Below are 16,348 nucleotides of genomic sequence, written 5' to 3' on the forward strand. Positions count from 1 at the left end.
AAAGATTTATTTTATATTCATAAATGAATTAGCTAAGGATAATATTTACTAAGTTTTGGTGTCTGCAGCACAACTTTAAAAGACTTTATCATTCCTATCCATCCTACTTTTGAGAAAACACCTAACAATTTCTATCTGTGACTTCTAACATCAACAAAATCAGCAGTAGTCACACCGAATTTCAGCCCCACCTCTGTTAAAAGCAAAATGAAAAGACTTTGGGGAAAAGGTGGCATCAATTAATTAGGGGTAAGCTCATATCTGGTACAAGTAGGTCTCAGAGTCATTTTTTATTTATCTATCCTTGTTTTTCAAAACTTCTGCCACCCCCCAGAAAACTATGAGTAGACCTAAAATTTCCCTCAGCTCTAGTTTGCAGGCAAAAAGAGAGAATTATTTTCTTTTATTCTTACCTCTCCAATTTTCTATTTAAAGAAAACTTCAACATCTCTTGTCTCAGTGAATGACACTAATGGTTTTATTCAAATCAGAAAGCCGGAAGTCATCCTCAAACCTTCAGTTCTACCCTTTCCATCTACATCACTCTGCATTTGCCTCTCTAGTTGACCCCCCTCCTTCAGCTCCCTGCCAGCCTGTGCTAGTTCAAGCCTCTAGCGCTTCTTCTTCTTTACCATCAAAGTTTACTTTATTGGTCTTCAAGGTCTGTATCTTCATGCATTCAATTAAATCATGTGAATTATTTTTCAGCTTTAAATTATTCAATGTCCAGTTCTGATACCTTCAGGGTAATGTTCACATACCTGCTTGTAAGGCCCACTGCAGGAATCTGTCAGTCCCATATCTGCCCAGAGTACCTCAATTGGAAAGAAAATTAGTGTTCCCAGGGCATTGTGCCTCAAGAGGTGCAGATTTCCCACACAGTGAAAAGGGGTATTTACTTTCTTTTCTGAGCGAGAAAACTACAAAAAGGCCCTTTGATTGGAAAAAAAAAAAAAAAAAAAAAAAAAAAAAGTCCTTATAACATCATGTGAAGATGAGCCTCAACCCAAAAAATAAATGTAGGAGGCAAGAAAGCCAGTTACTCATTGACAGTTCCACTAATAAGTGAGAGGTTATTAGCAGGCCAATAAATACTTAAAACCGTGTGTAAATTCTTATCACTAATATTGTCACCCTCTTCTGTATCCCCATGGCCACAACAGCTCAATGCTCCAGTTTCTCAACCTCAGCATGATTGACAGTTCAGAGCACATGATTCTTTTTGTGGAGGGCTATCTCAAGCATGGTAGAATGTCTCACAGCATCCCTGGAATGCAAATAGCAGCCCATTCCTAACAAATGACACAACCAAGAGATCGCTGAACTTCACCCAGAGAGGTAGGATTGCCTTGGGTGGAGAATCACTGCCCCAGGAAAAGATTTTATCTGCTTAAGTTAACAGCAGAAAGTTCTGGGGGCAAAAAGGTCTAAGAGATAAAATGGCAAGTGACCTCAGTCAAAACAGACTGATACCAGGGGATAGTGGCAAAGGAAATAAGGAAGACAGAGGAAGCCAGGCTGGGTTGCTGCAGTGTTAATATCAGTAAAAGGTGCACGTGATGTACTGAACAACTTCCCTACATTCTTGAAAAATCATCACAATCCCCTCGGTGCATCCTAAGTTTACAAGCACATCACTTTGCACATAATTTTTCTCTCCGTGAAATATCCTATGTCATCTTCATGTGACTGTGGGATTGTGGCAGGACAGGAAGTAGAGATGATACACATCAGAGGTGGTGAGGATAATGGCAGGCAGTTTTATACAATGTATATATAATTTTTATAGGCCAGCATCATCTTTGCTTTTTAAGTAAGCAACTTCTGCTATGTATCTCCCTATATCTACTGAGTTGTCAGATCCTCTCGTTTGTTGAGTTCATAGAATAAAACTTTATTTTAGGGTATGCTTTTAATGTAAACAAATATTTCTTCTATTTCCATTTGAAGTTCGGGAAATGCTAAAAGCGTACATGATGAATGCTCCCTCCTCTAAGTGAACCGATTTCAGAGGCCGATGATCTATGAATGGATACACATGTGTGTTCCGTTCCCTGCTGAAAACGTATAGGCACACGCATGCATGGGTGAACTACAAACTGTGTTTGAATTTTGAGTTTTAAAATTTAATATACCGAATATACAAACTAGAAGCTTCCATTGGTTTAAAGTCAACACACACACAGAGACACTGAAAAAAATAGAAATTAAAAGTTGAAATATATTGGATCAAACTAGCATTTGAGTCTATTGATGTTCTGATGTTTACCCCAGGTTTACCAGAAGGAAACTCACATAAATTCTTCACAAGGTCATATAGCATGGAGGCTTGTAATGATAGGGAGAAATTCAAATACACTGGAAGGCATTTAGGAACCAAATTGACAATCCCAATGGTTTCTTTCTCTCAGAAACCTAGCAGCGTTCCCATCACTTTGCGCTTCATGGGGTACTGATTTGTTGACTGACTAAAAGAACATTTCTGACCTTAATCATGAGTTTTCATGATGGAAGTCTGAGCAATTATTATGTGTTGGACACATGACACTTGCCTCAGCTATGTTCACAACACACGGGGACCACTTACTGTCTCCCCGGCAGAGCAGAGGCCCCAGTCGATAAGCTGCTTCGGAATGCGGCCGACCTGTGTCTGTGATCACAATCTTAGTTACAGGCAGATGTTCTTTATAGGAAAGGAATCCTGTGTCGTTGGTCCTAAAAAAGTGGCAACAACAAAATTCTTAAAGTTACTCTAATGACGTAATTTTAAAGTAAACAATAAACCTCACTGCATTTCAAAGCCAAGATATCTATGTTGAATTTGCACATTTACAAAAGAGTAAGTCCCACTGTACATCTGAGCACATAAAAAACAGGGTAACGTTTTAATGTCTCTCGCACATATTAAAATATAGAATATAAAATGCAGCATATGTTAAAATTGCAATGTATTTTTTGTTTTTTTTTTTTTGTTTTTTTTTTGCTTTTTTAGTTCACTGGGCCATGTACTACTTTTTGACTGAAACAGTTAATTTATTAACATTTAGCATAAAGACCAATTGTGTGTTTTCGGTCTAGCATTTCGCTATTTGTTTGGTTGTTGTTTTGATTTTTCTCATGATTTCTTATGCTTCTGTTCTGCCTTTGTTGCCTCAACTTGGCCTACTGCATGTTTTTTGTATTCAATTTTATTTTCACTCTTCACTTTTTAGCTAAAACTCTATTGTATTTTAATCTGTGCTTTATGCATTAGAAAATGCATCCTTAATTTATCATAGTCTACTTTCATTTTATGCTGTAAAACAATATAAAATGTCAGAAGCTTGCTAGGGGATAATTTATTTAACACCCCTCCACTCACTAGGGAGTGTGCATACACACAGACACACATAGACTCACACACACACACATTTCTGCTTCTGTTGCAGTATATTTTAATTCATGTTATAAATTTTGCAGTACAATTAAACAGTGAATTTAATTTTGTAATTAAGAAAAGAATTTAAACACTGGGTTTTATATTCATCAACATATCTATAATTTCCAGTGCTCTTTATTTCTTCCTGAAGATCTGAATTTTCATCCATTATTTCTCTTCAGCCTACAGAAGGTTTATTAGAATTTTTCACTTCAGATGCTGTACTTTGCTATTTTAAAATTTACATTTTGTCCTTTAATATATTTCTCACTTAAATCTCATTTATTAAATTTCCTCTTCCCTCACTGTGATTGTTTTTACCTTTAAGTCTTGGAACATGTTTATAATAATTACTTGAAAGTCTTGTCTGCTAATTTTTAACATCGTGTCCCGAAGTTTATTTATGATAACTTCTTTTAATTTCTTGACTTCGGATAAGTTTCTTCTTCCTTGGAATATTCAGTAACTGTTATAATATCCTGGATATTATAGGTGATATAAAGATTCTGGAATTTGTGATTGTTTATACAGGTAGTTAAATCACAACCTTATCACAATAAATTGTGGATGTTTGACACTTCCTTCATTTGTACACTTCCCTAGGGTGGGCTGAGTCTGCTTTGCTCTTAGTTTTCAATCCTGTCTTCCATTTCTAGGACCTGGTCCTTGCTGTAAAGACATGGTGCTTCTGTCAATTCAATGGAACATTGAAGGATTAATAAACCCCTTCTCAAATAGGGAGACTTAAACTCAAACTCTGCCTATCCCCTGGTATTAATTGCAGAAATCTCTGTACAGCTTGTTCAGATTTCCAGCTGTAGCTCTCTTCTTGGTCCTAAAAATCTCCACACCTGTGCAGTTTAAGAGGCAGCTGAGACTCTGAGGGGAGTTTATAGGGTGGATCCTTCAGGTGGCTTTCTACATTTCCAGTCATTCTGGAATCTTCACACTCTGTCCTTTAATACCTTAAGCCAAACAAGTCAAAACCCAAAATTTTCTTGGAGTTCTAGGCACCCAGGACCATGTGAGATGGACAGTGTTCCAAGAGGAAGGGCAATTAAATCCACATCTCACCCACTTGGGTTCTCTGCTTTCAAGCCACGCTGGCAATTTCTACCTATATTTGGTTGCTCTCTCCTTACTTCAGTAGTTGTTTTCATAATATTTTTCCTGGGTTTGTAAATATCATATGAAAAAGATCAGTTCTACACAAGCTAAGTCAATATGAGAAGTTTAAAATACTTTTATTTTTAAAAATTAATTTTGATTACCAATGTTATGGAGGCACTAGAGAGTTCTTGGTGGTTGGTTGGGTTAAGTTTTTTATTGTTGAGCATTACTATTGACATTTTTACACATTTTAAAACACAATATTACCATGTAGGCAATTTTTGTAAAGGAAGCAAGAAAAAATAAGTTAAAGAGTACCTTCCAAAAGAAGTAGAATTTTGAAAAAGTAGAGTTTGAGTAGGAGGGGCAGTATTCTTCACACAAAACATGTAGCCTAAAAGTCCATCATGACTATATAAAAAAATCTTGATCAAAGTAAATAAGCAAAATACCATATAATTCAAGTTGTGAGTTCAATTAAAAACAAGCTGATCACTGGAATCAATCCTATAACCAATTCAATCATATTTACAGTCAGATTAACTATTACTACTTCTAAATGTAAGTCTATGCAGGTCCTGTGGCCTAGTAGTATACATATGGGATGCTGAAATGTGAATACTAAAATTTCTAAGTGTTCACACTTTTTAACTTTTTTTTTCAGATAAAGGAGAACACATGCACAAGATTTCATTTTTGCTTAAAACATGCTTTATTTTTCAAATTCCTAAAATGTTATAGATTCCTTTTTTTTTTTTTTTTTTTTTTCAAAATATGTTCCACAGAACATGAGCTCTTTGTGACATGGTTTTTTCCTTTTAATAAAAATGAAAGAACCACGTTTAAGATAACTGTGAGATATTCTATATGTTTAAAGTCTTATATGAAACATGTTTTGGTAATTGGCTGAAAATATATTCTGAAAACAACAGAATGTCTAATTACATTTAAAGGTTTAAAGAGAATGACAACTGACTCTCATGTAATAGTAGTCTATTGCAAAAATAAGCTGAAAAGCTCAAGCTCTGAACATTCAGGATTAGCTTGATTGTACCACATTTCACCTTTATCTGATTAAATCCTTGTGCTACCTCGTTCAGTATCTTCCTGGCTATACACACTTGGAGTGATTCATTTAATTAATTTTTTCTTGAGTAAAGGAATCGTGGAAATCACCATTCGCTGCGGTCAGCGTCACAGTTGCAGTGATACTGGGCATCCGTGCAGCTCCCTTCCAAGCCACAGGTACACTTTTGAGGATCAGGCAAAGCGCCTCCCCAGTAGGTCTGCGTTTCATTGGTTCTTCCAACCCACCAGCTCAGAGGGGTTCCGTCTGCAAGAAAAGGCAGGAACCATGACACCTGCTTCCACCCCAGCACAATTCCCCTTCTTCCTAAATTGTTCAAAAGAATAAAAGGAGAAAGAGAATGATTGATGTGATAGAAAGATATTTTACACATTACCATGGATGGCATTTCCTTAAGGAAGCTTTATTTAAAAAATGATTATTAGCCTTAAATGATTCATAGTTTTTTTCCCCCTTTGGGTAGAAAAGAAATGAGTGATTCCTACTTAATTTAACCATGATAGCAAAAAAAAAAAAAAAAAAAAAAAAAAAAAAATACTGCGAGCAGTTCACCTATGCAATTTCTTTAAAAAATAATTTTTGGAGCAAGTTCGCATCAAATTATAAGCTGCAGTCATTAACATAAGAAAGCAAATTTGATTTGGAATCATGAAATTCCCATTAAACACTACAGGCTATTATGTAAAGGCACTGATTTATGTCAATACATTTATTGACTAGAAACATACTAGCTATTTATTAAATAGTAGGCATAGTATGGCACTCCCTCTCCATGATTTAAGATTTACTTGGAAGTCTGTATTTTCTCTTCCATTTAATAACTTGGCTATTTATTTAGAGACTACAGAAATAACAAAGAAAGATCTCCATGCCTGAAGCAAATATTACACACACAAAAAAAAATTTCCCTTAGCCAAACGCATCTCTTTCTACAATAAATGTTCAGCTACCAGCTTCTTCTGAGTGAAGACTAAACATGATGCCAAGGAGCTCAAGCAAAGAACAGACAGAACGTTTAGCCAGGGATTTGTAGAAAGGGAGGTGAGGCATGTAGGCAATCCATCTTGGGGGAAGGAGAAGAAGTTCAAAGAAAAAATCATCGTCATTTGAGAATCAGGGCAGGAGGAAAGTGTAAGCACCACCTGACTTGTCGGCTCCTCAAAGGCGAGTGATCATTTTTCTGTTGACTTTCAGACCTTTAAGTCATCACCATCCATCCCAGTGAGAATTGGGGATTTTACTAATTCCTCTCTTACTAACAAATGCCAGTGCTCGTTTTAACTTACTACTAGGTAGCCCCCTCTGCTGAAGCCGATGACCTGCCCCCAGGGTTGCTCTACATGCTGGTCCAGTCAGGTTAAAACACAAAACAAAACAAAAACAGGAAAGTTGGAAGCTTATGTTATGCACAAAGGTATGAATATCTGGAAAACTTGAATGATCTGAACTTAGTAAAAGGTTAAGACTACTTGAAACATTGAGTAGGTATATTTTAACATACAGCTTAAAACACTGTGTTCTTAGGTAGAGGAGATAATAAATCATTATTCCGAAGTGCTAAATCATATTTTCCCATCTAAATTTCCAATTTTCCCTGTAAAATAGAAATTGCTGAATGTTTTAAAGGTACCAAATACCTTTGGTTCCACCCAAGACTTTTTAAAGAGGACAAAACAATTTAAATCAGGATGAGAATGAAGTTTTTAGCCAGGTGCAATGGTACACAACTGGAATCCCAGTGGCTCAGAAGGCTGAGGCAGGCGGATTGCAAGTTCAAAGTCAATCTCAGCAACTTAGCAAGGCCCTAAGCAACTTAGCAAGACTTTCTCCCAGAATAAAAAATTAAAAAGGACTGGGGATGTGGCTCAGTGGCTCAGTGCCCTGGGTTCAATCCCTGGTAGCAAACACATTTCCAAAAAATGAATGAATTTTTCAAATCTTGAGAAATAAAAATTAAAATTAAAAATGTCAGTGATCCAGGCAGAACATTCCACCTGGCACCATTAAAATCCTAAATGACCTGAGTGCTCCCTGGATGACATCCTGTCAATGTGCTGAGCCACAGATCCTCACTGCTAAGAATACATTTTTATAATATCCCATTTTATCCATTCACAGGGGGGCCTCATTAGCTCTTGACTCATTCACTGAGATCTGAGGCTGTAAACTTAACACTACTTCCTTGCTCCCTCCTTGTGCTTCTTGTTGTGACCTCAGAATGTGAATTGTTCTCTCCCTTTTCAGTCCCTCTACCTCAGTCCATTATACACAATTCCAAGGTCATGGACCTGAAGAAACTTGTGTTGTCATCACCCCTATTCCACAGCCTCCGGCATTTCCTGCTGTCTTTGCCAGTGGTCTCAGGTTGCCTGAATAGCTTGGAGGGTTTGTGGGCAACCCTGGCCACAAAGGTGGAGTTCCTTCACCTTCCATGCAGTCCCATGACTGTGTGTCATCTATAAGTTTGCAGTCTGACCAACATCTTCTCACACTGCCACCTCCAGTCCCCATAGCCACCCTGTTACTCTCTGTGAGTTTGACCTTTTTAGATTCCACATATAAATGATAGGATGCAGTCTGTGTCTTTCTGTGTGTGGCTTTGATGTCCTCCACTATCTCAAAGAGATTCCTATAATTGTTGCAGCAGTATTCACAACAGCCAAGACAGGGGAAGAGCGTTAAGTGTACACTGAGAGACGAATAAATACAGAAAATGGGATGCATACATAACGAAGTATCATTCAGCTTTAGAAAAGAGAGCCGTCCTGCCATGTGTGATGAGGATGAGCACAGAGAACCGTGGGAAGTGAAGCCAGACAAGAGTTCAGCGCAATGACAAGGAGTTACACACGAAGCTGGGCACGTCAGTGGTAAGCAACCTCAGTGTCCTGAGAGCCCATCTCGTCATGCGCTCTGTGTATGTTACCCCGTCTCAACAGCACCACAGCCATGGGAGCTTGGAGGGACCAATTCAGAGAAGAGAACAGGGAGCTGTTATTAATCCACACGTTCATTTGATGAATCAGAGATTCATCTAAGTTTTTAATCTAGGAAGTGGGAGAGCTGATACCTCTTCCCTCTGTACATCTTACCATTTTTGCACAACTGTCTGATCCTCATTTACAGGGGGAACTAAATTTTCAGCAGGGAGGTAAAATTTGAGTTGGGACCAGCAAGTTGGTATTGGAGGGATAAAATTTGAATGAAGACCTTCTGAAAAAGAGGAAAAGGGGCAGGGGGTATTGAGAGACTTGGGGTTTAAAGACAGTAATATTTTATTAAGTGGGTGGAGAGCAAATAGGAGAGAAGCTTAACTGGAAATAAAATGTTAAATGTCAGACCAACAGCTTAACATTTTTGTAGATGATCCAAATGACACATGATATTCACATGAGGTCACCAGGGCCCACTCCAAGGCAGAAGTGGGGAACCTGATATTCTGACATCAGGAGATATTCCAAAGGGAGAAAATATAAAACCCAAAATAGAAGTTGTAAGTCTGGTTCTGGATAGAATAAAACAAAGAGTAAAGTAGGCTTTCTGATTCCTATTTGGTGCTCAGCAGGGTTTTTTAGTTTTCAGTTGTACCCAGAGGCTGCCTGTCAACAAGTCATGAAAAAGGAGCCAAGAGAATAGTCACTTTCAGGCAACCAAGTCATACTCGTATTAGCTCAGGATAAAATAAGCCTGATGTGTCTCGTGCCCTTCATGATGATCAACACTGTGCATTCATGGAGTGTTAGAAGAAAGCCTTGACTGTACATGATCCGATTAAGGCCAGGAGGAGCGAGCGCTGGAAAGCAATCAAGGCTTTGAATGAAGCTCAATGTAAATTGACCTTGCTCTTTTCTCCAGGCAACAGCATCTATGTGACTCCCAGGTTGTGACATGTTTGCTAAGTACGTAGACCCTCAGCACCTGGGTAGAATTAAAATCCTCGGGATCTGGTTAAGTAAGGACACTATGCACTGGAGCCGGGGGACAGTGTGGCAGATGCCTGGGTTTACGCACCTTGTGGATTGACAAGCCGTGACTTCTTGCAGTAGTAAGCAAGCTCCTGTTCGCAGTGCTCCGCACGGTTAATGGTGGCCTGGAGCTGCTCCATGCCAGCCACATACTCGAAAACCCCAGTGTGTGGGTTCTCTGGGTCGGTATTTCTGACTCTTGTTAAGTCAGAGCCGTTGTGCTGTATGATGGTCCATGCAGTTTCTTGTATGCGGAAATGGGGGGAGAAAGAGAGGAGACCATCACTAGTCTGCAAAAGTTAAAATAAATAAAGAAAATCAAAATCACCTTTTATCTGAGTCAAATTTTTCTAGTCATCAAATCTCCCTGTGAGGTAGAATCAATACAAATGGATTCACAAAATTTTTAAATTAAAGTGACTCTTTTCCCTGAAATGGATACTATCACCATACATTTGCAATGGTTTTATTTTACTTTTCCATATGATTTAGGCAGACAATATTTATGATGAAAAATATTAGAAAATTATGATTGCGAGATGCTTCTGATATATTTCAGATCACCAAATCTGATATTCTATCTCTTTAAAGATGCATGATTATTTCATTTTCCTTCTAGAAAGAAAAAATGCTGCCTACTATAATAGCAAAACATTATTGACTGCTGACACACTCAGAATTCAGGGATGTTACAATGTAAAAACAGGATGCATGTTAAAAAATAGTGAAATGTTTTATTATTGCATAATACAGGCAGTGACTTTTTTATTCTTTATGCACGTTACCAGCAAAGAAAAAAAGTAAGTTTTTATATATCCCTCTTTAGTCATGATTTAATTCTGTGGTCAATCTGCGGTGTGCATCTTTTTCTTTTCAAATCAAATTTTCCAATGTTCATTTTGGTATCATAGGAGAGTTTGGCAATGCAGTAGGAAGTTACTCTTTTGAAGGAACACATTTGATACTGTATCAGTATCTCAACTAACACACACAAATAAAATATTTTTGAGTATCTACTAGAGCACTCACAATTGCTATCTGAATATCTGCAAACATTTCCATCATATTGATTACCAAAATTACTTAGGTGAATATAAATCCCACCGTGTCTGTAACAGAAGATGGGCATGTTATACCTATCCTTCAACTTTCCCTTTTCATTGTGCACTCACTGTGATATATGTGGGCAGAAGAAGAGATTCATCAAAAGGCCTCTGATTTACTAAGTGGTAGGAAACACACTGGAAACTGTCACAACTCCTTACAGATTCGCTGTTGAGTCACTTAACTCTTCCGTGTCACAAGCAAATTCAAAATTGGAAGAAACCGGTAATGGTAATCTCCCCCCAAATTTTTTTAGGTGATCCATTCACAGTTAACAACAGTGCAAACAAGATAAAGTGGTAGACTTTGGCAAATCTCCCTCCCACCCCTCCACAGTCAGGTTAGCGAAGTGGGTTAAATGGGGGTGGGAAGGAAGCCGTAGCCTTAGCAACTTCCATGTGTGGGTCCACAAAACAATAGCTGAGACTTTCATTTCCCCCTTGCATGCAGCTCACCCTAGAGCTTTATCAGGGGGATGCTTTTCTCAAAGAGGACATGATCTATAAGCTAATGAAACTGATTATGGGTAGTCAGCAATACAATACAGAGGCCTCCAGGAGGTGTGACGGTTGGCCTGGCAGGAATCTGTGCCTTTAGGGAAGTCAAGTAAAGCCTAAGCCTCCACTTCCAAATCTGGTAAATAAATGGGCAAAACAAGGCACTAGAGGATGTTGGAAATTCTCTAATTTTAGCCAACTCCACCATGGTTATTGGAAGTTGAGGGTTATAATTAGCCAAGACAAATCTGTCAGTCTGGCCTCTGCTGGGCTCTGCCTGCACTGTTCAGCAGAACCAAGCCGCTTTCCTGGGGTCAATCTGTGGCGGGCACTGGGAAACCTAACCCTGGCTGGCCAGCTGCCAAGAGGGCAAGACAACAAACCTGCCTGAAGCCTTTGTCTCTGTGCCTCTGGGGTCACGCTGAGAGGGACTCGTATCCAGTTTAGCATCCACTAGATCACAATCAACACATGATTCTAAAGGTTTTTTACAGTTTTTTACAGTGTTTAAGAGATTCGTGGCCATGGGGCATAGCAAGGACAACTTGCCATGGGGCAATAAAGGACAACTCATATATATGTTTTCTTTGGAAATCCTAAAATATTTCAATATTATGATAGTTTCTGTATGCAATTTTATTATCTAATAAAAAGTACGACAAAGTATAAAATTAAACAGATGACATAACATAAACCATCTAGATTTCCAGGACTTTGCTGACACCATGAAATCAGCATAGATTTTGAGCAATGGAGATAATAGGTCCCCACAGCCAGGCTCCAAATCCCCTGTGCTAGATTAACAGGGGAAAGTCAGAAAACTTCCCACCTAGGGCCTCTTCCCTGCTCTTCCAGACACAGCTGTGTTAGCTGAGGTTTCTACAAACACCTGTTTGGAAATGACAACTGAAAAAGTCTCAGACGTCACCACAACCTGTAATGTGCTATTTGGTGATATTTTATTTGTCTTTCCCTGTATGAGATCGGCAATCGTTTCTGGGCTGCTCACTGTGGTGTCCCCTGCATGTGGCACGGGGCTTTGACACAACATGCAGAAGACATGTGCTAGAGAAATGAGAGCATAAACAAGTAAACAATCTAAAACAACGCAGGGTCCAGAGAGCACAACCTGGCAGTTATAGGTTCTGATCTATGGGGGTTGTGAAATTTTCATTGCCTTTGAGCTGTTTTATAACTGTAAATTATAGATAACTGATACGATTATAAAATTAAGTTAAGTTGGAAACTCTGAAGTATCTAAGATGTAACTCTACTTGCAAATTAATAAAAGATTCTATTACAGATTATAGCCAACTCTATCTCTCTGTTCATCTACCTATCTACCCGCCCATCCTATCAGACACAGGGGGCCTGGATCAGAGATATTTACTAACAGACTCTTAGCAGCACGGGCTCCCCACACACCGTTTTCCCACAGGGTAAGGCCATACATTCCAGCTGCAACTCCACATCCTGGCACCAAACCACTAGAAGGAGTCCAGTGGAGCTTAAGCAGGACAAATCTCTTATGAAAAAAGGGACAAATCCTCAGGTTTTATTACTCTTGGAAGGCGTACCTGCAGGAGACACACCTGGGAACCTCTGTGGAGAAATGTACTATCTTTAACTTCCAAGACATATTTACAATCGATCATCCTTATCATCCTTTAACGTGAGTTGTTGGGATCTTTTACAACTTGTGTTCACTTCCTTATTTTGTTTGTTTTTTGTTTAGAAAGAAAAGCATTGTCATGTAAAGGGACAGACAGAAGAGGATGGTGGGAACAGGGGGTTAGGAGAAGAATTCTATAAAATGAGCCCATTCTACTGCCTCCCCATATGCTTTCTTTGCCAAAAAGCGGTCTGCCTGCAGGCCCACCTGGTCTGAGGGGGCAGGACATGTAACATTCCTCATCAATGGCAGGGGGCTGTCTGTAGGTGGTGAATAATAGGGATCCAGAGGATGAGGGCTGGTTATTAAAGAAAAGTCAATGGATTGCGCATAGCTAGCCTCCAGGGTTACTAATAACTAAACTGGGGATCAGACTTCCCAGCATATGTTGTGAACATCCCCCACCCCTGGGCTCCACCCTTAGGCATGGACAAGGAGAAGAAAAAGAAGGTTTGTGTGTGGGGTGGGGGGAGGCTCTGGTTTATAAAAGAGCAAGACACACCCACTCCCATGGACAAACAGCGCTGGGGCCCCTTCTCTTTGGGGAAGTCTGCTGTCTCTGTCTCTTCTTTTTTATTTATTTATTTTTATTTTCTACCCTCACCTTGGCATTTCTTGGGTGTTTAATCTTCAACACCTGAGAACCAGGACCCTCTCCTGATCTCCGAGACCCGTATCATATCCTTGGACACATCATTAGTGATTCTTGTCAAGAGCCAGCCACCTGAACCTGATAGAGGTCCACTGACTTCCTTCCCTCCTATCCAGGAAACTGGTATTTCCTCCAGTTTTAGTTTTAGGAGCACATTTCTTTCAATATTCCTGACGTGTAGATGCTTCTGTTCTTAAGATTTCTCCTTTGAACTGGTTTTTAACAGCTTACCAATTTCTTCATTAATAATGTATTAAACAAGATCTTTAAAATGTGTTTTTTAACATTTACTTTTACCTCTGTATGAGAGTCATGATTTTAGTTTCTCAAAAATTATCCTTTACTAAATGCAACAAGAGTTGGAAGGCAAAGAGACAGGGAAATGAATAAGAAGAGATGGCTGAAAGAGGCAGAAAAATCTATGAAGTTTAAAAAATAGAATGGTAATTTGGGTTTACCAGTGTCTCTCCCCAAAGAGATTTCTAATAATATGAATTGTAAGCTACAGAGTAATTAAGAACTTGATTTACCTTAGGCGGACTGCTATTTTTTAGTGTGATAACAGCACAAAGAAAAAAAAAAAACATGCTGTTTAAGCAACACAGTTGCAAAGCTGAGGTGCTCTCTGCTTAATAGCCGAGAGTGATAAATGTGATAAAGCTTGGAAGAGCAGGTAGAGAAGGAGAAGGGAGAACAGCTAGCGTTCTGGAGCAAACCTGGACGTAAACGAGGCTGCGACTGGATAATGCCATTTTGTTATTAACCTCCTCTAATAACGAATCTCTAAAGTAAAAATAATGATGATGCTATTTTTATAAGACACAGCATATACATCTCATGCTAAAATCACATGGGGTATTTGTTAATGATGCAGAGACTCAGACTCTGGTTTGTAAACTTACTGCATCAGGGAAACTAAACCCAGGAATCTTGTGGTCATGTTGCGGTAGGAAGTGGTGAGTTTAACGCCTAGAATTTCCATTTTCACCAAAGTTTGAAAGCTGCCACTTCAGCTCTCATCAATTTCTACCCACTGAAACAATCCTCCTTACAATGCAATGTTTAATAATGAGAAACTTTGTGAACATAAAACTATTGCATTATAGGAAAAGCAATGAGTTTAGTGTAGGAGAAAATAGTCCCCTGCATCTCAATAGGGACAACCACTGGGATTCATCTCATCCCAACTAATTATTTCTAAATCATACTTAGAATACTCTATTTACAAGGAAATTTCAGTCTTTAACGTGGTTTAGGAAATTGCCCATTCAAAACAGAGATTTTGTTTGTTTGTTTATATTGTTTAGTTTGCAATGCTTGCAGAGTCATTTGTGCGACACTAATCCTAAACTAACTAGATTTTTTTATAAGTTACACATTTGCAAGTTGCTAAATCAGCATTCTGTTTTGCTTTCATAATTGTTATGCCAGATTTGGATACAAGCGATGGGACACTGATCAAAGGTGACCCTTTCTAGAGGGAAAAGCTCTGTGAGAAAAGGGACCAAGGTTTTAGTTCTTGAAAAATTTGTCCCATGTCTTCAATCGGTTACACTGACCCTTCCTGGATCTTGCTCACTTGCAAAACCAGATTAATGAGGAGAGTTTCGACATGTCCTCCTCTCTGGGGGCTTCATATTCTGGGGTTGTCACATCTGTTTGACAGTTTCAATATTCTAGAGCTTCCAGAGACCAGTAACTGTCCCTCAATATCTGTGTCTCAGTGTCACAACACCTTGCAGATATAATTCAGTAATTCCGTAATTTACATATGCTGGAGACATGACTAAATTATTATCAGTAATAGACATAAGATACATGATAGATAGAGGTCAATACTCGTTAAGGTAGACTCTCATTATTTGCCTATGTGCTAATGTTATCTGTGACCCCAATACTTTTGCAGTTATTTGCCAACACGTACCAGGCAGGGAAACCTGGAGCATCCAATACGCAGGTACCCGGCTGTCACTGAACAAACCGATGCTGTCACCTGTCTCAGCTTTCACTCTTATCTGGTAAACAAATGTCCTGTTTATACACTATTTTGTGCCACATTTTTTCACATTTTTGTGCCTTGGATTAATGATGTCACTGTGTAAAATGGCCCCCTAAAGTTGATAAGGGGCTGTACCCCAAAGCACAGAGGCTGTGATGTGCAAGGTAAAGGAAGCCTGTTAGGTAAGTGTTGTTCAAGTGTAAGCCATGTTGCTGTCGGCAGTGAGTTTGACATCAATGAATCACACATGTATGCATGTTAGATAAAGTGTCTTTAACCTGAAACGCACATAAAACAAGACTAAGTATTGACTGATTGATGAGAATGTCGCCTCCAGTGGCTTACAAGAACCTGATCTGACTGGATTTCCCTTTAGGAGTAATGGTTTAATATTTGTTGATTCAATGTCCATGGTGACTTTATGGAACAGACTACTACAATAGTAAGAATCAGCTGCATGCATGTGTGTGTGTGTGTGTGTGTGTGTGTGTGTGTTCTTAAAGCATGTGTGTGTGTGTGTGTTCTTAAAGCTTTAAAGAATAGAGACATTTATGAATTTAAAGAGATTAACTTTAAGAATCAAAGCTTTATACTACATGTGGATGTAAATGTCAAGATACATCTACAGACTGGGCGTGGTGGCACACGCCTGTAATCCCAGCAGCTCAGGAAGCTGAGCCAGCCTCAGCAAAAGCGAAGTGCTAAGCAACTCAGTGAGAACCTGTCTCTAAATAAAATACAAAATAGGATTGAGGATGTGGCTCAATGGTCAAGTGCCCCTAAATTAAATCCCTGGAATCAAAACAGATATGTTCATGGTCACATGGAAGTCACAGGTTTGCAC

At 38.9% G+C, this 16,348-nt stretch overlaps 1 protein-coding gene across 2 annotated transcripts in view; it reads right to left on the minus strand.

The window, feature by feature from the left end:
- Positions 1-16,348, minus strand: part of CNTNAP4 (contactin associated protein family member 4) — a 246,845-nt gene that overhangs the window by 48,294 nt on the left and 182,203 nt on the right. For both annotated transcript variants that reach the window (XM_079118280.1, XM_079118281.1), the window contains 3 exons: positions 9,627-9,824; positions 5,705-5,861; positions 2,588-2,715 (listed from right to left, as the gene is read on the minus strand). In XM_079118280.1, coding sequence (XP_078974406.1) covers positions 2,588-2,715; positions 5,705-5,861; positions 9,627-9,824 — 483 coding nt within the window. The remainder of the gene's footprint in view (positions 1-2,587; positions 2,716-5,704; positions 5,862-9,626; positions 9,825-16,348) is intronic.

Source organism: Sciurus vulgaris, assembly GCF_902686455.1.
Source record: "Sciurus vulgaris genome assembly, chromosome: 17".
NCBI classification, from domain to species: domain Eukaryota; kingdom Metazoa; phylum Chordata; class Mammalia; order Rodentia; family Sciuridae; genus Sciurus; species Sciurus vulgaris.